Raw genomic sequence first — 21,620 nt, forward strand, 5'->3', positions numbered from 1 at the left:
CACATGCCAGCCGTCCGCTGTGGTGCAGAGGCAGATGATTGGCGTTTGCATGTGTCACTCAGTGTTTTGGGTGGGTTCTTCGCAACTTCCCGTGTTGGTGGCCACCGCTTCTGCAGCCAAAGACGGTTTTCTTAGTTCCTTTCCGTTTTTATTTTTTCTTGCCTTATCGCCCTGGCTAGGACCTTCGGCGTGATGATGCGTACGAGGGAGGGCATGCTGGCCTTGCCTCTAATCTTCGGGGAAAGCATGGCGCTCTCACCATTCACTCTAATGTCAGCTGGAGGTTTTTGTGAATGTGTTTTATTCAGTTAAGGAAGTTCCTTTATGTTCCCGGTTTGTTAAAGTTTTTCTTAGGAATTGACGCTGAATTGGGCCCAGCGCCCCCTGTCATCTGTTGCGATGGCTTTGCTGTGCGAGGTCTGGGCGGGGCTCCCGGAGCTCCTTGGACATGGAGCTTCACGTGTTTCCCCGGTTTGGGAACTTTTCCCTCTTTCCTTCGGGGATCCCTCCCCACGGTGTGATCCCCACAGCCTGAGGCTGCGCTCGTTTCTCCCTTTCTTCTTCATTGTTTTAAGACCAGATAATCTCAATTCACCTATCTTCGAGTTTCCTATGAAATTATTCTATAAAACTATTTCTCCTTATTTCCGAAGGCTATTTTGCTAATTATAGAATTTTCCCCAGTTTTTTTCTCTTTGCATTCAATCTGTGTACGTGTTTTCTTCAAAATCCTGCGTCTTTCCTTGTGTTGTCTACTACGGAGTCTGCCAAAGGCAGTCTTTCTCTCTCTTACTGTTTTTCGTTTTAACACCTGACTGGGACTCGGGCCTGGGTAGAGGAGGGATGGTGGCGCCCCCTGGGCCGCTCGGCCTCCTGGCTTTGACTCAGGGCACTGGGGCCCACCCTCCTCAGCCCCACACAGAAGTCCTGTCCGGAGGTCTGAGGCCAGGCTCTGAGCTTAGGGCTGGGGCTCCTTAGGCTCCCCTTGATGAGGGCTCCCCGACCCTCTCTTCCGATTGTGCCTACGGTCTGGGCGCCCCCGCAGCAGGTGTGTGTGGCTCTGGGCCAGGCTCGGAGGTGCTGGCCGGCCTGGGGATGGCTGCTCCCAGAGGGAGGCGGGGCAGGACATGGGCTCTGCTTCTGCAGATGCAGAAACAGGCGTGGCCCAGGGAGGGGGGCTGCACAGGCCTGGGAAATTCGTCCCTAAGAAAGAGGAGCTGCTGGGCTGAGGGGGTCCCAGCCACCTACCCCGCAGAGCCCCTCAGCCTCCTCCTGATGCCCCTGCCAGGCTGGGGGGGGGGGGGGGCTGAGAGACAGGAGCAAGGAGCTGCCTCCCGCCCCCTCAGGCCGCCCTCCACCGCCACATGCCCACAGGCTCTCCCTCCGCCCGGCTGCACGCGCCAGGGCTGTGGCTGGTGGGACAGCGGGCTGGCGTGGCCAGCAGGGCCCGGCGCCCTCAGGACCCGCAGCTCCGACTCCTGCTTCCTGACAACCCGCTGGCGCCACGGAAGGGAGAAGCCGCCAGGCACCGCCCAGCCCGGGAGCTGCTCTCCGCTCCCCGGGGCTGGGGCACTGGGCCCGCTGGCGCCCCTCCCTCAGCAGGAAGCACCACCTGGGCGTCCTCGGACCCGGACCGCGCACACTGGCGGGAAGCGGATCTCCGTGCTGCAGCGAGGCACACAGCCCAGTTTCTGAGGAAGGTTCCCTCCCGAAATGGCCGCTGGTGGGCGCTTCCAGTCATGGCCAGCTCAGTGGGCAGGGGGCAGCACATGGCAGATGCAGGGCAGGTGCAGGTGCAGATGCAGGGCAGGTGGGGCAGGTGCAGGGCAGGGGGGCAGGTGCAGGTACAAGTGTGGGGCAGGTGCAGGTTCAGGTCAGGTGCAGGTGAGGAGCAGGTGCAGGTGTGGATGTGGGGGAGGTTTCGGGTGTGGGGCAGGTGCAGGTGACAAGCAGGTGCAGGAGTGGGGCAGGTGCGGGTGTGGGGCAGGTGCAGGTGACAAGCAGGTGCAGGAGTGGGGCAGGTGTGGGGTAGGTGGGGCAGGTGCAGGTGTGGGGCAGGTGCGGGTGTGGGGCAGGTGCGGGTGTGGGGCAGGTGCGGGTGTGGGGCAGGTTCGGGTGTGGGGCAGGTGCGGGTGTGGGGCAGGTGGGGCAGGTGCGGGGCAGGTGGGGCAGAGGCCCAGGTCTGTCCAGGACTAGGAAGCGCTGGGGGCTGGAGGGGGAGGGAACCTGTGTCTCCGGGCCCCCAACAGGCTCTCAGGAATGAAAGCTCCAGCCTGGGGGGGGGTGAGGGGAGAGGAGGGACTGGGGCGGGGGGTGGGGGGCGGGGGGTGTCTTTCAAAGCCTCCCGAGCCCTTTCTGCAGAGGAAACATCTTTATTTGCTCAGACTAGTGAGCGGCCTGAGGTTCGGGCGATGTCGGCCGCCCGAGAGGCGGTCCCAGCGCGGGGACGGAGGGCAGTGCGGAGCCCCTGACCGTGAGGACGCAGGCTCGGGGGGCTGTCTGGTTCCTGGCGACAGTCTGACCGTTCACGAGGCCCCGGTTACGGGTCTGGTTCGTCGTGGGCGCGGCCGGCTCGCCGTGTCAGGGGCGCGGGCGCCTACTGCAGGAAGGCCCGCAGGAAGTCGTTGTAGGAGAGCCTGGAGGACAGCGTCTTGTCGTAGTACTCCAGGATGTGGAAGAACTCCTCCTCCGACAGGTTGATGCTGTACTGCCGCAGCACCTGCGGGAGCGGAGCCAGGTGGGCGGGCGCCACGGTGCTGCCTCCAGCGTGGCCCCTCCAGTGTGGCCCCTCCAGTGTGTCCCCCTCCAGTGAGCCCTCCCCCTCCAGTGTGCCCTCCCCCTCCAGTGAGCCCTCCCCCTCCAGTGTGTCCCCCTCCAGTGAGCCCTCCCCCTCCAGCGTGTCCCCCTCCAGTGAGCCCTCCCCCTCCAGTGTGTCCCTCTCCAGCGTGTCCTCCTCCAGCGTGTCCCCCTCCAGTTATCCCCCTCCAGCGTGTCCCCCTCCAGCGTGTCCCCCTCCAGCGTGTCCCCCTCCAGTTATACCCCTCCAACATGTCCCCCTCCAGTGAGCCCTCCCCCTCCAGCGTGTCCCCCTCCAGTGAGCCCTCCCCCTCCAGCGTGTCCCCCTCCAGTGAGCCCTCCCCCTCCAGTGTGTCCCCCTCCAGTGAGCCCTCCCCCTCCAGTGTGTCCCTCTCCAGCGTGTCCCCCTCCAGCGTGTCCCCCTCCAGCGTGTCCCCCTCCAGCGTATCCCCCTCCAGCGTGTCCCCCTCTAGCGTATCCCCCTCCAGTGTGTCCCCCTCCAGCGTGCCCTCCCCCTCCAGTGTGCCCCCCCGCAGCCCTCACTCCCTCCTCTTCTCTCCCCCATTTTCTCTCGTGAGGGCATTAGAGACAGCACAGTCAGACTGTAGAGGGCACTGCTCAGCCAGACCCTGCCCTGGGGGTGAGCATGCTGCCTTGGAGGCAGCTGGGGGCATGGGGCGCCCCTGAGGCAGGGCCAGGCTGCCGGCCTCTGCGTGTCCACAGCTGGGACCTCGCGTCAGCCCCTCCGATTCTGTTCTGTGGGTCCTGTGAGGCAAACCGGGCCCTGGGTCCCCACAGAGGCCAGGGCAGGCCCGCCGGGGGCCAGGGGCAGCTGGCTCCGGTGTGGGCCCTGAGGGGTGTCCCCAGGGGGTACAGAAGCCTTCGGGGGAGAACCTGGGGCCTGTGGGTGAGGGCGAGCACTGCGCCCTCAGTAACCTGGGGTCCCAGGACGTGGGGTCTGGGAGAGCAGCTCCCACGCGGGCCTTCGCTGGGGACGGGCCCGGCCACTGGTATGTGGCGCCTGCTTCCCGCTCAGAGGCTCACCTTCCGGAAGTCAGTCACCCCCACGAAGCCCGTGCCCGCCTCGTCGTAGGACTTGAAGGTGCGGCGCATGGCCCGCCAGCAGTGCATGATCTTGGGCTGGATGCGCAGCAGCGCCGAGTAGAAGGAGGACGTCTCGGTCCCGGCTTCTTTCTGGAAAAGAGAAAAAGGAAACCGCCAGGAGCGTGAGAAAGGGGCGCTGGCCTGGGCAGGGGCCGTGGACAGGCCGCCTGGGGAGCGGGGAGCCGGCTGTGAGCCCCCTGCTCATTCCCACTGCCCCTCCCTGTGCCCCCTCCCTGCTCCCTGCGCGCCCCTCGCCCTGCGCACCCCACAGGCTGGCTCCCCCCACAGGCTGGCTCCCCCCACAGGCTGGCTCCCGGCCAGAATGGAGTGGGTCTCATAACAAGGCTGCCCGCCACCCCGCTGTTCACGGCTGCTCTGTGCGGGGCTGTTGAAAACACCATTTCATCTCCACCTCCCTCCCCTCCTCCCCAAGCTGGGAGGAGGTAGGTCTCTCCACCCCCATTCCATGGATTGGGCAATGGAGCTGGGAGAGGCCAGGAGGAGGGGTGGGGGCTGACTGGGCTGTTGTGGCCACGGCCTCCCCTGGAGGGAGGACCCAGCTACCCGCCAACTTCCAGACAGTTTTCGGACAGAAGAGGGTTCGTGCGGGTTCCTTGGCGGTTGCCGTAATGCACAGGTGTTTAAACGGCAAGGCTGTAATTACATCTAGTAACGAGACAGTGCCGACACTGCGGTTATTTCATTTAGGGGCGATCAGGTGGAGCCCCGCTACTCTAGGCTCTGCCCAGTGCCGGCCCCGTGTCACGGGGTGAGCTGTGGGCAACACGGAGCGCTGGGGAGTCTAACGTTACAGCACTGCGAGCACCACGCCCGGGGCCTCCACTGCACATCCGTCTCAGCGCCTGGGACGGGTCGGCAGGCACCCAGCCGGCGGATCCGCCTGCGCAGAACACGGCGGACTCTGCCCGCTGGCTCTCCCGCACCCAGCCGGGCCAGAGAGAGGGATTTCCCAACCCAGAAGGCCCCTGAGGAAAGCAGCCCCGCAGCTGCTGAAGGCTGCAGAGGAGGCCCCCAAAGAACCAGACAGAGAAATGGCGCTTTAGCTTCTCCACTGGGAGACTGCTGGCTATGCAGAGAGGTCAGGATGGGCTGGACCAGGCCGTGGGCACCGCCTGTCAGTCACGCCCAGGGCTGAACCATGGGTGTGGGCTGTGGTTGGGCCCTCTGCCTGGAGGCCCAGGCTCCTAGCAGGCCCTGGGAGCAGCCATCACTGCGGTAAACACAGTCAATCAGACCCGCCCCCACCCCCACCCCCCAGAGATGCCTTGGTTTGCTTCATGTTTTGGAAAGATCTGAGGCAGGTGAGTGGGTGAATGCGGTGCTTGAAGGGTGAGGGCGAGGGCCATTAAACTGCAAATGATGGAGGAGAAGCTAAACATGGGGAAGGGTGCCCCCTGCTATTTCAGCACCTTGGGTCCTCTTCCCCTTCACAGAAACAGAAGAAAACGGTGGGTGTGGTTTGTGCAGGAAAGATGGGGACTCCCCCCGAACCCCCGCCGGAGAGGCCGTCCTGGGTGGCAGCTGTGTGGATATGCACTGCGTTCTGGTTGTAAAGGCTTCCCTTTGCCTGCCCCCTGCGCCTCCTCCCCAGCTCGGCCTTTTCAGGGAACCGGCCCATCACTCTCCAAGCAGCGGGCGCTGTCCCTGTTGGCCACACGCATGGTCCGGGCGCTCTGGGAAGAGCCATGACAACCAGGTGTCTGCCACCCGTGTGAGTGGGAGAACCTGGGACTCGGGCTGCTGACTGGCCCCCAGTCTGGGTCTCAGGAAGGAAGTCTTTGCAGCATTTCCAAGGGAGAACGCTTGGAGCTGTGTGCGTGTTCCCAAAGCCCAATGGGCACTCACCTTCACCCCGAGCTCCCACCTCCCCGCCCGAGCTCCGCGTCCCAGGCACGGCTGCGGGCCCACTGGCCTGACCCAGTGGCTATCCGCTCACCTGACAACTGCCCGGAGCTGGACAGGCCTTAAGGAATGGAGGACGTGGGGTAGCAAAGGATCGCTTGACAAGTGCATGGACACACGTCATATGTGTACATACATATATCACACATGTGCACGTTTATATTATCCAGGTGGCAGCGAGGCTGGCAACACCCGTTAGGGCAGCGGTTCTCAACCTGTGGGTCGCGATCCCTTTGGCGGTCGAACGACCCTTTCACAGGGGTCGCCTAAGACCATCCTGCATATCAGATATTTACATTATGATTCATAACAGTAGCAACATGACAGTTATGAAGTAGCAACGAAAATAATTTTATGGTTGGGTCACAACATGAGGAACTGTATTTAAAGGGCCAGAAGGTTGAGAACCACTGCAATAGGGGGTCCTCGCTAGCTGGCCCCTCCCGCAGCCTCTGCATTGCTGTGCCCACCTTTATAGGAAACGAGGGGATGCAAACTCGTGATGAGCTGGGGAACATGGGACCCTTTACCCCCAGACCCGCACGCGCTCCTGGCCAGCCTCGTACCATCTTGTCTGTGTTCTGGATCTTCATCCTCTGCATCAGCGAGGTCTCCTTGGCCCTCAGCCGCAGGACGCAGCTCTGGAGGAAGTCGCAGTAGGCAAACCGCCCGTTGTCCTTGAGGTCGTACTTCACCATCAGCTGCTGGCTCTCCTCCTTGCTGAGGTCCAGCTTGAATTTCTCCGCGAGAGCTAAGGGTGAGAGTGCAGTTCAGTCGGTGGCACTGCATTCATCCAGCCATTCATGCATTTGCTTGTTCATTCATTCATCCATTCGCTCATTCATTCATTCGTTCATTCATTCATTCTTTTGTTCATTCATTCGTTCATTCGTTCGTTCGTTCATTTGTTCCTCACTTGCTGAGGTGCCATCTCTGCTTGAGACCGTTTTACAGGCTCATGGGCAGTGGCTGACAGAGTGGAAACAGACGTGCACAGGGCAAGCTAAGTGTGGTGGAGGGAGGGGAGCCCGCAGCCTGCTGGCCCCACCACCTGGCTTTGCGCAGTCACCGTCGCCGGGCACAGCAGTGTGGACAGAGCGCCGTGGGAGCTACGGCCAAGGAGCGGGCGGGGAGAGCAGAGCCGGGGTCCGGGGAGGGAACTGTCCGAGCGAAGGCTCAGAGTCAGGCCGAGCCTGTGTGAGCGGACAGGCAGCTCCGCGTGCCGATGGGCCTGGAGCTCAGGCTGGGCCTCCGACCGGCTTCGGATGCGCGCTCCCCGGCGTGCAGCGGCTGTGCGGACCGCAGGCTGAGTTCTCGTGTCAGGGGCGCTCTCGGGCGTGCATGCAGGTCAGGGCGGAAGTCTGGGCTCTGACGAGGACCATGTGGCCGCCACGTCAGTGGGTCCTTCCAGCTGCCCCAGGCCGGCACATGTCGGTGCCAGGCTCCCAGCGCCCCTCGCTCGCTCTCAGGCGCAGCTCTGACCAGCGACAAGGCTCCAGCTGCCTGTGCAGTGGTGACTGAGCGTGGAGACTCCAGAGCATCAGGTTTTAGTTTAAGGTGGATCAATGAGACTCCCTGTGACATCACAAAAGCAACTAAGTATGGAGGCGGGCAATGCTAGCCGGTTACTGGGGCTGAGGAGCCATGCCAACACAAGTGGACGCTATGGAAACAGGTGGCGGCCGGGAGACCCGCGTGCCTGCGCGGCAGGGGTCCCTGCGTCCCGCACCGAGGTCACGGAGCCACGGGACAAGCGGGGGGGGGGGGGGGGGAGGGTTGTGGGCGGGGCTATGGAGCCTAGAGGAACTGTGAGCAAGTGCTGCTGATGCTCCAACTTGCATAGGCCACCAGCAGGCCAGAGAATGTAGCATGACTTCGGGCACATTTTTACGGTGTTGAATCTGAATGGACTACTAAGGCAGGCAAGCCTGTCTGAGTCACGGATGGGCGGCTGAAATAGTTCACGGTTGAAAAGGAAAAACAGCGATGCTGCTAATGGCAACAAAAATTAAGGCCCATGTGGCTCAAAATGAAAAGAATTAACTAAGAACACGAGGAACTCAGGCAGGCAAAGCAGCAGTCGTGGCCATGAAATCAACGGAACAACACTGGATTATGACTAATTTCATATTCTTGTATTTATGTGTGTTGGGGTATGAACAGTTCACCTAAGGAGTTCACACGTTGTTTCGTTTGTGCGTTCTGAGGCCATGGCTATCACAAAAGTAAATTCTATGAAAACTGGGTTTCCCAAGAAAAACGCTTTCCTGAGAAGCCAGGACATCAGCCAAGCAGACGGAGCTGAGGGCTTCAGGCAGAGGGGTGAGGGGCCAGATCGATTTCCCTGGAATTAAAATGCTGCACAAACCATATGCAACAGCTGGCGGGAGTGTCCCAGTGCTGCGCAGTGAGTCGCTGGGAGCTGTGGGGGCCTGCGCGCCCGGCATCCGTCTCTGCCTGTCCCGCCCCTCGCTGTCAGTCATTAACATGCACCCCCCCCCCCCCACCACAGCCAGGTCTGTGCTCTAATGCAGGGGTGACGCTCAGCGGGAGTCCAGGTGGGCTGGGAGTCCCTGTCCCTCCACACTTGTGTCTATCAAGGTCTCAGCCTGCCCTCGCCACCCAGATGCCTTCCCCCGGGGAAGGGCCTTGTGCCTGGAGGTGACCCTGTGTTACCGGGACGGCCCGACGCACCCAGGAAGTCGGCCGCGGGGATGTCGCCCCGCCTGTGCGTGTCCCGCTCCTTGCACTCCCGCAGCAGCTCGCGCCAGCAGCCCTGCACCCGCCTCCGGAGCCGGCTCTCGATGGGCTGGCAGTTCTGCAGCTGTGGGGTGCCCAGCACGGAGCCCGAGCTGCTGGCCGTCTGTGGGCGGAGAGAGAACTGTCTCACTGAAGGGTTAGAACGAAAGGACTAACAACCTGCAGCATGACTCCGGGGGCGAGATCCGCAATCTCACGGGAAGTATCATCTCAGAAATAAAACGAGGAGCAAACACAGATGGTAGCTTTGCCGCCTAACCTGGGTTTCCGCTGGTGGGCTGTGTTTGTGCCAAATCACAGTGACCGCAGTACTTTTGGAAATAAGTATGTAGCCACGACTCAAATACAGAGATGCGAATTCAATGTCACTGGTGCATGTGCGTGCGAAGTGACAATGACATATTTTCACCAGGTGAAGTGTCTTATGAAAGAAAGGGACTCACTTGTCATTTGCAGGGACGCCCACCCCTGTACTTGCCCTGGAATATGGGGTACCCTGAAATTCTGTGGACCACGGAGGAGGCTGTTCTTGTGTTGTGTTTTCCATTTTTTGTTAATCCTCACCTGAGGATATTTTTCCATTGACTTTTAGGGAGAGTGGAAGAGAGAGGGAAAGACAGAGAAAAATCGATGTGAGAGAAACACATTGATTGGTTGCCTCCTGCAGGAGCCCCGACCAGGGCCTGGGCTGAGGAGGAGCCTGCAACCAAGGTACACGCCCTTGACCGGAACGGAACCCGGGACCCTTTGGTTTGCAGGCTGACGCTCTACCCACTGAGCTAACCAGCTAGGGCGTATTTTCCACTTAAAAACAGAACTGACTCTGGCCCAGACGTCCCCCTGAACGCCACCTGGGCACCTGGCCGACGCATGGCTGTCTACTGTGTGACCAACTCGGTTGAATTCCTGGTCTTTCTGCCAAACCTCTGCCGCCTGTGCCGCCCCATCTCGGGCGATGACAGGCCCGTCCTCCCGTCCCCTCCCGGGCTCCCCTGCCTCCTCACAGCCACACAGAGAGGGTCGGGACGTCCTGTTTTCTCCGCCTCAGAGATGCTCCGAGTGTCTGATACGGGCCCAGCCCGGGGCCACAGGCTCTGAGCCAGCAGCGCCCGCCCGCCCTGCCCGCCCTCCGCACCGCAGCCCAAGCCTCACGCACACGTGCGGCCCCGCCGCCGGGTCAGCCCTGCGCTCGGACGCCCGAGGCCACGCGCTTTCTGTGGCAGCTCTCACAGGCCTACAGGCTTGGCGGCTTGAAGCAACACACTTTACCCTCTCACAGCGGGCACGGTGTGGGCAGGGCTGTGCCTTCCTGGGGCCAGAGGGAGACCCCAGTTCTGGCCTGTCCCCTACAAAGCCCAGGATGTCGGCTCACCTTTCTCTAACCGCACCTCTCCACGGACCCTTCGCCTCCCTGGTCCCCACCCCCCCGCAGGCCCCTGATGGCCGTGCACTCAGGGGCTTGGAAAGGCCCGTCCTAGTCAGCGGGTCAGCAACTAATTCCCTCTGCGACCGTGACCCCTGCCACGTGCAGCCCTGCCCCAGGCCGGGCACTGGGTCGGGGACATCTTCGGGGGCTCCTGACCCTCCTCTACGCACCGTCGTTAACTTCCCGCGTTCACTGTTCGCTGCCCACCATCCCTGCCACCCCCTACGCCCGTGGGCCCCACAGGGCAGGCACTGCCATTCTCAGCCATCAGAGGACCAGCTCCTGTGGGTGCGTGTGCGCCGAGGACAAGACAAACTCCTCAGGGAGCTCAGCGGGCAGAGGCACCCTGGCGGCTGACCTCTCAGCCACCCTCCCCTACAAGCTGTCACTCTCCCTGCTGAGGAGGCGGGGCCTCGGGGCCGCCCCTCCCCCACCAGGCTGGCCAGGGCTGCAGTCAGACAGGCTGGGGTTTGAAATCAGGTCTCCAGGTGCCTGTCTGAGGGGCCCTGAGTGCGTGAGGCATGTGCACTGTGGAGCGGGGTGGGCAGGCTTCCCTGGGGCACAAAGCGGGCAGCTCCACCACAGGGCACCGCTCACCTACTCGGCTTTCTGGCCGGGATGATGGCAGCCTGGCTGCCATGAGTCCCCTTCTCCCCCACCTCTTCCTGCCTCCCATCCTCCTTACTCACCCCTTCCCTCCCCCTCCCTCCCCTCAGGCCGGCTCCTGCCCTATGACCCCACCCCAGGCTCCCCTGTGCGCCTCCCCAGGCACCCACACCCATGGGAACACAGGAGACCCACCAGGGGGCCTGCGGGCCTGGGCAAGGCGACGTGGACCCCAGGGTGAGAACTCACACACTGCTGGCTCCACGGTTTGGTCCCTGCTTTCGGGGAGTCTCGGGAGGGTGGTGACCCCACAGCTCTGCCTCCTTCCGAGGTGGCGGGGACGTCGCCCCTTCTGTGGGCCTTGGCCGAGTTGCCGCTGCTGGGCGGGCTGGCTGTCTTCTCGGAGCTGAGCCTGCTCAGGAAGTCCAGGTACCGCAGCCGCCCCTTGGCGGTGACCGGCATCTCCTTCCAGAGCCTGTCGAACTGCGAGGAAGCAGAGGGCAGGCCCAGGGTCAGCGCAGACCACTGGGCACCCGCCCGGGGAGGCAGCCCTCATGTGGGTGGGGCTCCAGCTCTATACAAAATTTAGAAAGAAAACCGATTCAGCCTCCACTCGCTCGTTGGAAGCCTCCAGAAGCCTGAACAAACGAGGACAAGAGGATGTTCATGGCTCTGAGGGACCTTTTTAAATTGGTTGGGCCTCCGTGAGCAGCTTAAGCCTGAAACCGTGTGATCAGTATGAGCAGAGCCAACCCCTGGCCTGTGGTCCTGCCTGCCCAGCCAGACTCCTTCCTCCTCCCTCCTTCCTCCTCCCTCCTTCCTCCTCCTCCTCCCTCCTTCCTCCTCCTCCTCCTCCTCCTCCTCCTCCCCCTCCTCCTCCCCCTCCTCCTCCTCCTCCTTCCTCCCCCTCCCTCTCCAGGCACCTGACTCCCTCCTCCTCCTCCAGTCACCTGACTCCCTCCTCCTCCTCCAGTCACCTGGCTCTCTCCTCTTCCTCCTCCATCCTCCTTCCTCCTCCTCCCCCTCCTCTTCCTCCTCCTCCTTCCTCCCCCTCCCTCTCCGGGCACCTGACTCCCTCCTCCTCCTCCAGTCACCTGGCTCCCTCCTCTTCCTCCTCCATCCTCCTTCCTCCTTCTCCCCCTCCCCCTCCTCCTCCTCCTCCTCCTCCCCTTGCAGGACCCTGACTCCCTCCTCCCCCGGGAGGCACCCCAGCTCTGCAGGCAGCTCCCCGTGACAGCCCTCGGCCTGTGCTGGCCTCCACAGTTTACCCCCGAGGTAATGCTGCCCACACAGGCGGCAAGGCAGGCGTCTGGGATCCTGGGAGAGGCTCGGGCCTTGCCCGGGCGCTGTCTGGTATCACGGGCTGTGACAGAGCCACACGCAGCGGTACGGACACAGCCAATGACCCAGTGCCCCCCGAAGGAGCCACTGCAAATGGGCCCGGGCCTTCAGGGCGCCAGGAAGGGTGTAACTTGCTTGCAACTGTGCTTTTATGACCCTAAGGCCCCGTGGAGCCCCGCCTCCGGCACATGTGGGGGAGCAGCAGCTCCAATCAGCAAAGGAGGGACTGTCCCTGTCCTTCCCACGCACCCGGCGTTGGCCAGACACCCAAGTCGCTCCTGGGCTCCCCTGGGGTTTTCCAGAAGCAAGTGAAAGGGACTGCGTCTATTCCAGGTCTATTTGGAATTCTGGGAATGACGCGGTGAGGGGTGAGGGGTGAGGGGTGAAGGGAGAATGTTCTTGGCCCCGAGAGGGGAAGATGGTTTAGTTGAGGACAATATTCCTGATTTATTTCTTTAACTTGTTCTTTCAAACTAATCATAGGTTTTCAGGAAGTTGCAAGAATGGGACGGAGGGGTCTCCCGTCCCCTCCACCCCATCTCCCCGGAGGCCACACCTCCTGGACCCACTGCAGAGCCAGGAGCTGAGGGCGCAGCAGATGCAGGTCCCTGAGGAAAAGCTACTGGTGGGGGGAGGGGCCTGGAGAAACCACCGCCTTCCCAAGCAGCACAGCCTCCGCCGCTGCTGCCCAGCTCATGCCTCCCGTCTGCGGGCCTGACGGCGGGGACGCAGGCTGTGCCGGAGACGGGCTGCGTGTCTGTAGGAAGCATCCTTTACACATACGTGCTTGACTCGGGGGGAGGGCCGATGTGCTGGGGACAGTGAAGCTCTTAGAGGAAAATGAACATCCAGTTCCCTGTTCTGAGCGGCACATATGCAGAGCGCCATTCATCCCATCTATAATTAGAGTAAAACTGTCCCCAGTTCAATGAGAAGCCTTTATTAGGAGAGCCTTCATTAGGCGGCCCCGCAGAATAAGAAACGCGCATGTATTCATCTGAAAGGCTTCCCTCGCTTAGAGTGACAGCAGTTCCTGCTCGAGGGGACAGAATCATTGGGAATAGCATTTCATGTTATTTCGCCAAAAGCATCAGAACGCCTGAAAAAGCTGACGTCTCAGCAAAGGTAAGTCTGATGCTCATCTGATGAGTGTCTCTGACGACTTCATCCTTCTGGGTAGTGAGGTCCAGGCCTAAGAGGGGTGAGGGCGGCTTGCTGACCGCCCCTCCCCGTGGACACTCCTCCAGTGAGGGGAGGACCCAGCTTCCAGGGGAGGGGGACATTTCCACGGGCCTGCAGGAGGCTCCGGGCTGAGCCTGAGCAGGACCAGGAGGCGCGGGGGAGCGGCCTCCATAGTATGTGGGGTTTCCTTCTGCTCCCGTTACCCTCGGGAACCGGGCAATCGTGTCTTTGAGGACTAGAGTGGGCCTGTACCAGGGCAGCATTTTAGGGTGCAGGGAAACCCTCTTCTGCGAGGGGGTCACTGGTGCTGTGCTGTCAGCTGTTCTGTCCTTGGCTTCCGGGGGTAGGGGGTGCACCTACACTGGACACTGTTCACTCCTGGGACCTGCTGGGCCCTGGCTGTGCCAGGTTCTGCTTTGCATTTGGGGTACAGTGAGGAGCACGCACCCCCGCACACTCAGCTCTCCGACGGGCTCAAGAGAAGTTCTGATTGTGCAGGTATCTGGCCTTTTCTCGTTGTTGGGATGAGAGTGGCACCCTGTCGCTTGTGGACAGTGGGACAGCCGGGGTGGCATGCCCACAGCGGGCGTGGGGAGCAGCCCCAGAGCATCCGGGAGCCCAGCTGCAGAGCCAAGGACCAAGGAGGGTGAGGCGGGAGCTGGACGAGCCGCCTGCAGGCTCCAGGAGGGCCGCTCGGTCGGTCAGGGCGGGACTGGCCTCCTCCGCTCTCCCACGCCCAGGGCTGCTGCAGGGGCGAGGAGCAGCACAGTGGCGGCTGGAGCTAAATGCAATTTGACTTTAAAAAGAAAAGTGAGCCCTGGCCAGTTTGGCTAGGTGGATAGAGCATCGACCTGCGGACTCAAGGGTCCAGGGTTTGATTCCCGGTCAGGGGCACATGTCTGGGTTGGAGGCTTGATCCCCGGTGTGGGATGTGCAGGAGGCAGCACATCCCACAATTATTCTCTCTCATCACTGATGTTTCTATCCCTCTCTCCCTCTCCCTTCCTCTCTGAATCAGTAAATATATGTAAAAGAATAAAAAATAAAAGTGACCCTTTTTGCTCCGATAGAAATGGTGCCATCCATGCCTGCTGCAGACACAGAGGGCTCTGCGAGTCTTCAGTGAGGTGAAAACAAAACAGCCACAGCCACAGCCACAATCCCTCCCCAGAACAAACAAAACCCAACCCCCCACCGTTCAGGCATTTCACAAGGAGGGTTTGGCTAGCACTCCCGCGGCGGCGGGCGGGGAGGCGGCCCGCTCAGGGCCCCAACCCAGCGCCCACTACCTGCTCGTCCGTCAGCACTTGGACGTGGCGCGTGCAGACGGCCCGGAACTCCTCCCGGGAGACGGTGCCGGCCTTGGCGGTGTCGAAGTTCTGGAACTCCTGGGCGATGGCCTGGTAGCGGGCCTCCACGGCTCTGTGTAGCCGGGCCAGGATCTCGCGGTTGGCCACTTCCTTGGGAGACCTGGGGGGCGGGCCCTTGGGCATCTTCTCGGCCCACTCAGAGGCATTCTGGGAAAAGAGAAGGGAAAGGGATCCGATCAGTAAATACAGATGGTCCCTGGGCTCTGGGCCCGTCACCCGCAGGTCCTGGGAGTCCCAGCTGAGGAAGATGGCCTGGAGACCAAGGCGGCCCTGACACGGGTCTACACAGGCCCCGCACACGGGCTCCTACTTAGCTGCATTAAGGAGCAAAACTGAGTCCCCCCACAGGGCAGGGCGACAGGGGCTGGCCTGGCGGGCCCAGCTTTCACGTGCGTCCATCCGCTGGTCTCCGTCCCTCTGAGGAGGGCAGTGAGCGCCTGCTCTGCCTGGTAAGGGGCTCACCAGGGCCGGGCCTGCCGCCTGCTTTCATCTCGGACTCCCTTCTTCACCACAATAGGAATCAGAGGGCAGTGCTGAGGGCTGTCCCTGCTGCAGCCCTGTTCCTGGCTAAGGGCCCCTCACGTGGGAACCCTTCGAGGGGGCACGGGGTGCGGGGAGGTGGGAGAGCAGCCCTCTCCGGCCTTGTGACGCTGTCCACAGTGCTGGGGGCAGGACAGCCTGGGCTCCGGGGAAAAGGGCCCGGGAACAGGGGCCACAGAGGGCTCCTGGGAGGTGAGGTGGGAGGCCCGGGAGGGCAGCAGCCCACACTCAGCACCTGCTGAGCCTGATGTGGGCAGATGGGACAAGAGGACCAGCAGGCCAGGGGGAGGGACTGGTGACCGTCAGCGGAGGCTGGAGACGCGAGGATCTCTGTCTGTCCTGGGGGCACCGGGGAGACTGGGCCCCACGAGGAAGTCAGGCGTGGGAGACGGGGCTCAGAGGGCGAAGCCGGGGGGCAGCTGGCCCTGAGCCTCCTGCGAGGAGAGGCCCGGAGTGGGTGGGGCAGGGGCGTGTGTGCGAGGCAACCAATTGAGGTCTCTCTCTCACATCGCTGTTTCTCTCTCTCTGTCTCTCCCTCCCCCTTCCACTCTCTCTAAAAATCAATGGAAAAAAAATCCTTGGGTGAGAATTAACAACAAAAAACTAGATAATTTTCACATTAGTCAGAGTATTCCAGAATTGGAAAGGGAGACACAGCAGCCCAGTTGGCCAGAGATTACCCCACTCTAATACCTAACAGAAAAAGAGGATAAACCAAGTACTTTAAGGAAAAAATATAAACCAACCTAATTTATGGACATTAATGCAAAGACAGGAATATTTTTTTAAAGAAAGCCACTAGGAATGTTTAGCACCACATTTAACACATTGTATGCGGGAAACGTATTTATACGTTTTACGTATTTATACGTTCTACCAGTGTAGTAGAGCGTGGGACACATATTAATATGTTTTTTATAGACTAGCGGTAGAACGCGGGTAACGTATAAATACGTAAACTAAAGTTATCATAATTTTACTGAACGTTGCCATTTGCACAAAAAATTAGCAAAAATGGCCCGCGCCACCTGTTAGCGCGCGATAAAAACTACCCGCAAACAATGTGTTCAGACCGGCACACCCAGTTTAAGCAGGGTTTATTCCAAGCATAAGGATCTTTGAGAATTAGCAAATCCTTCCATTAGCAAAGCTCATGTCAACAGGGGGCAAAAGGCATCAAATCCCGGCCGCCATCCCTGCTAGAATGGTGCGAGTGGACTAGAAAGGACAAACCATGGAGAAACGGGGTGCACACCCCTCGTGGCTACTTGGCCCTCAGTGAGTCTGTTAGGAGCCATCTGCAAGCACACGATGTGGGTGAAATGCTAAGCATTTCCGTCCGAGTCAGAGATGAGAGGCACCTGTTGGCCCTGCTAGTCACACGCTTAGGGCCTCCAGCTTCTGGGATAAGGCAAGACGGTGAAATGAAGCTTCAGCAGAAATAAACATTGAAAAAATAAGATTTATCCTTGTTTGTGGGGAGGATTCTACACCTAGAAAATCTCAGAACCATCAGGAAAGTGGCTGGATCCAAGCTAAACACATGACAAAACAACACTAAGTTTTAATCCCATATAATAAAAGCTTAGTATGCAAATTGTCCCCTTGACTGGGAGGTTGTCTGGGAGTTTGACCAGGGGGTGGGGCCGGCCGGGGGAAGGGAGGGAGGCCCCGACAGCCACTCGGGACCCTCCCAGTGCACTAATTTTGTAGTAATTATAACCAGTTAGAAACTGTACTGTGAGCTAACTCCACAGTCACACAGAGGACAAGGCTGCTGAGTGCAAACCTCGATCAAGAAATGTGCACATTGGACGGGAGGTTCTTACAGAGAGACTGGAACGAACGGAGAGACGCACTGTGCACCTGGATGTGAGAAAACGTATCATTTCCAAAGAGAAGAGTGTGAGTAAATGTAGTCAGATTCTAATAAAAACACCCATGGACATTTGGAGGGATTATTAGACATACTGATATTAAAGCTGCTATCTATAATAATAAAAGCATAATATGCTAATTAGAACGGACAGCCAAAAGTCCTTCCGGATGTCCTTCTGGACCAGTGGTTCTCAACCTTCCTAATGCCGCGACCCTTTAATACAGTTCCTCATAAAATTATTTTCGTTGCTACTTCATAACTGTAATGTTGCTACTGTTATGAATCGTAATGTAAATATCTGATATGCAGGATGTATTTTCATTGTTCGCGACCCACAGGTTGAGAACCGCTGTTAAATCTGGACAAAGCCGTGGCGGCTGCGAGGGCCAAGGAGGGCAGAGGGCAGCCGCGGCAGCAGGGTGATCAGAGCAGCGTCTTCCCCTGATCAGCCGGTTGCCTCCTGCAGAGGGAGGCCAGACTGCGGCTTAGGCCTGCTTCCCATGGGCCTCTGGGAGCGGGCCTAAGCCATCAGTAGGACATCCCCTGAGGGCTCCCGACTGTATGAGGAAGCAGGCTGGGCTGAGGGACCCCTCCTCCTCCCCACCGTGTGCACGAATTTTTGTGCACCGGGGCCTCTAGTGGAAGAGTAAGTCCATGAGCACTGCCATGACACTTTGGAAAAGGCTGGTAAGGAAGTTCTGGACCTACCAGATATTAGACTGCCATGAACATGATGTGATCAAGATGGACAGGGAGGTCTGTAAATACGCAACCACCCTCGGAGACCCACTCTGACTATTAGGGAAACAGCTCTGCACTGCGGCTGAGCTGTTACGTCACAGGCCCATTTGTTACAGCATCACACGTCACAGAGACAGGGCGGTGGGCCCCAGGGTAACCCTGGGCAAGGCAGAGCACCCAGTTCCATGAGGGAGGTTCTTTCTTCCCTCCTGGGCCATTAACTTTCAAACACAGGCCTGCTGAGGGCTCCGCCTCGGCCAGAGGTGTGTCCCTCCAGCCGCTTAGGCCCGGAGTCCCCGTGACATTCCTTTCTGTCACCACATCCAAACCCCGTGCAGACCCCACGGCCCCGCTTGTGGTGTGGACCCCCTCGCCGCCGGGCCGGGCCGGCCACGCCTGGCACGGATTACTCAGCACTCTGCTTCCGCTCAGTCCCTTTCCCGAGGACGGTCTTCCTAAAGCACTCACACCTGCGCACGCTCCGCGATGGCGCGGCGGGCGTGGGAGTGGAAGGCGGATACCTGGGAGCCAGGAGTCTGGCTGCTCTGCGGGGCAGGGGTCCCGAGGCCGGGGGTGGGGGCCGTCTGGTTGGGAGGGGCTCATGAGGGGCTGGTCTCAGAGCTCTGCTAGATGAGCCTGAGAAGGTCCCGGATGTGACTCTGGCCCCTGCCATCCACCTGTGCAGAGCTCAGGTCCCTCCTGGGTCCCAGAGTCCCAGACCTGAGGGTGTGACACAGGAGCAGGTGAAGTGCTCACAGAGGATGAGCACCTGACACACCCAATGGCCGGCCACTCCGGCTCCCAGGAGACCTGCGGGAGCGAGGCACGCACTGACCCTCCGGTAGCGTCAGGCAGGCGGGCTGAGCAGAGGATGACCAGGCGTGTGCTCTGAGGCGCGGGGGCCCTGGGCCGTGGACACACCTGACGCAAGGGCCTCCGAGGAGGAACCGCAACCCGGGAGTTAGAGGAAGTGCAGGTGCAAATCCACTAACCACCTGTGGCCACAGGTGTCACTGTCCCCCCTCAGCGAGCTGATGGACGCGCAGGGAGGGGCCGGGGAGGGCTGGAATCAGGGAACCAGCAGAGAGGGTGCTGCCGGCGCTGCCTGCAGAGGGGCGACCCTCTGTCACCTGCCTGAGCGCAGCAGGAGGCCAGGCCTCACGGGGTGGGAAGGGCTGGAGGGGGGCGCGCGTGGCTGGGTACAGCTTTCGGAAGGTGCGTTTGCCACCAGTGCAGACATCCTTCACTGTTCGCAAAAGTAATCATTGTGTGTTCTATGTAAAGACAGGCACAAAGAAAAAACAAGCCCTAGCCGGTTTGGCTGAGTGGATAGAGTGTCAGCCTGCAGACTGGGGGGTCCCAGGTTCAATTCCAGTTAAGGGCGTGTACCTTGGTTGCAGGCACATCCCCAGTAGGGGGTGTGCAGGAGGCAGCTGATCGATGTTTCTCTCTCATCAATTTTTCTAACTCTCTCTATCCCTCTCCCTTCTTCTCTATAAAAAAAAAAAAATCAATAAAATATATTTTAAAAAAAAAGAAAAAGAAAAAACAAAATCCCCAGCAACCTCCGCGGCACTGCTGCCCCCGCCCAGGTGCACGAGGGACGGGCCGCTGACCCGAAGGTCCCCAGGCCCCGAGGGCGTGCCCCAACTGCTCCCACCCCTGAGGCCACTCCCCCAGCAGGGCCTCCTGAGGACAAGGCTGGGGGCCTGGGAGGCGCCCACATTTGGACTCCAGGGTGCGCTCAGCCCAGCGCCCGCTGCGGCCAGCCTCTCTCCAGAGGCAGGAAGCGCAGGCGGCTCCTGGTCTGGTGCGTTTGTGTCCCGCACTTGTCAGATGATCATCAGTCTGAATGGGGAAAACTGCGCTTTTCCTAGAACTAGAAGAAATGCATCTCCTAATCGGAAAAGACACAAAGAAACAATGTCCCAACAGATGGAGCCTAGGCCCCGAGAGCCGACCAATCACGTCTCCCTTTCATGGAGTGCGCCTCGATTTTAAAGCACCGCTTATCTCCTATAGTAAAACGCAAGTCACCAGGCCAGTGGCTCAGTTGATGGGGGTCGTCCCGTGCACCAAGAGGTCAGGGCACATGCCTGGGTTGTGGGCTTGATCCCTGGAGGGCGTGTGCAGGAGGCAGCTGATCCGTTTCTCTCTCTCTCCCTCTCCCGTCCTCTCTCCAAACGGGTCACCAACCTTGTGGACCTTACGGACCATCACTGGTCCACGGGCCGCTGGTGGGCAACCGCTGCTCTAAAGAAAGTAACATTTTTTGAAAGTCATAGCTTTACAGTGTGAACTTGTCATTCTGAGTCCTGTCATTTTGTGAGTTAGCCAGTGGCTGTCCCAACATCGGGGGTCAGAGGGAGGCAGCCGGTGGGGGCCTGCCCACCCCTCCGCCCAGCTCCAGGGCTCCTCTGACCCTGCCTTTGACTCAACTAGGGCTTCTCACAGGGCACACACAGGCTGCGGCTGCCAAGTGGGGAGTTTCCTGCAACAGGGGCTGGGATCCCAGCCCACGTCCTTCCCCTGGCAGCTCAGGCCAGACCCGCCATCATTCAGCGCCGCACACCAGCCCAGAGCCCGCCTGGCCGGGGGCACGGCTGGAGGGAGGGGCACGGAGCGGATCTCAGCGAGGGCCAGACCCCAGCCGAGTGTCAGTCACTCTGTCTCCAGCTGTGCCATGGGACTGGCCCCAGAACAGAGCCCACTCTCCGGTCAACAGCTGTGCCCACGCACGTCCTTGCCGACTGATACAATCCATCGTCTCCTGAGCCACCTCTCTCCAGACAGGGACGGAGCACAGGACAGGGCGGGGGGCTGGGCGGACCAGCCAGGGAAACACGCACATCCATTTGTCTCCCTGTGTGCGCAGCCCTCAGGCCCCCTTTCTGCTGTTCTCCCTGGCGTCTCGCCCTGTGACTCCGGGTCCCTCTGGCCTGTGACTCTCCCCTTTGCCCTGTGACTCTAGGGTCCCCCCTCTGCCCTGCTTGGCCAAGGGAAGGTCAGGAGGTGTGACTGGCAGGTAACAGGGAGGAGGAAGGAAAGCGGACGGGATCGGGGCACGGGGACGAGCAGCGGACGGGGCAGCTTTCCCTGACGGCGGCATGAAGGGAACATGTCACCTTCCCCCTGTGCTGTCCACGGCGGTGGCCACCTGCCCGGGAGCCATGGTCAGACCCGTGGTTTGTAGGGTCGGTGCATTCCCGTACCTGTGACGGGCACAGGGAGCTGATGGGACTGGGGTTCGCAGGTTGTGTCCTGACCGCGGAGGGAGGCGGTGAGCTCCCCGGGGGCAGTGGCTCTATGGGAGGTACTCGGAGAGGATCCTCCGCCTCCCGGTGAGAACAGTGCAATGACTCCTAAGAATTGAAAAATTGCTTCATTTGATCAAATATTTTGATTAGCGAAAGAATTAATTGTACTGTGTCTTCATCTTATTTACAGTGAATTAATGAACGCTAAAAATAACAACACAACACCGCCGCCCGTCTAAACCAGATAAAGCATCGGAGTCCAGATGAAAAGGAGGCGGGAGTCCCGTGGGGGAGGGACGGCTAACGGACCTCGTCCGGGTGGAGACTGACCCGCAGCCCCCGCCCAGGGGGCCTCGCTCGCCGTCATGGTGCCGGCTGCGTGGGTGGCAGGAGTCCAGCGTGAATGTGTTTGCAGAGGCTGGAGCCCCCCCCCCCCGCCCCCCCGCCCCCCCCCCCGGGTTCCTGCGGCATCAGCGCTGCCGGACCTTCCGTGCAAGGACTCTTCCCAGGTTGTGACGGTGAATCCCACGACCCCCGAACTCCCTTCAAAAGGCGACAGTTCAGTCACCCTCAGGCCACCGGGTCCAGGCCCACTGAGCTCCAGGGCAGGCCCTAAACCCAGGGCTGCGGAGTCCTGCCTGCTCCTCCTTCCCCAGGCGCCCGGCTGGGACGTTGTGAGTCTCTCCCATCCTCCC

At 60.5% G+C, this 21,620-nt stretch overlaps 1 protein-coding gene across 1 annotated transcript in view; it reads right to left on the minus strand.

The window, feature by feature from the left end:
• Nucleotides 1-2,357: 2,357 nt before the first annotated feature.
• Nucleotides 2,358-21,620, minus strand: part of EFCAB6 (EF-hand calcium binding domain 6) — a 74,888-nt gene continuing 55,625 nt past the window's right edge. The window contains exons 15-20 of the mRNA XM_081084060.1: nucleotides 14,428-14,655; nucleotides 10,865-11,098; nucleotides 8,518-8,686; nucleotides 6,390-6,574; nucleotides 3,841-3,990; nucleotides 2,358-2,719 (exon numbers count right to left, since the gene is read on the minus strand). Of these exons, the coding sequence (XP_080940186.1) occupies nucleotides 2,597-2,719; nucleotides 3,841-3,990; nucleotides 6,390-6,574; nucleotides 8,518-8,686; nucleotides 10,865-11,098; nucleotides 14,428-14,655 (1,089 nt within the window). The 3' untranslated portion in view covers nucleotides 2,358-2,596. The remainder of the gene's footprint in view (nucleotides 2,720-3,840; nucleotides 3,991-6,389; nucleotides 6,575-8,517; nucleotides 8,687-10,864; nucleotides 11,099-14,427; nucleotides 14,656-21,620) is intronic.

The sequence above is a fragment of the Myotis nattereri genome, assembly GCF_964212035.1.
Source record: "Myotis nattereri genome assembly, chromosome: 2".
NCBI lineage: Eukaryota > Metazoa > Chordata > Mammalia > Chiroptera > Vespertilionidae > Myotis > Myotis nattereri.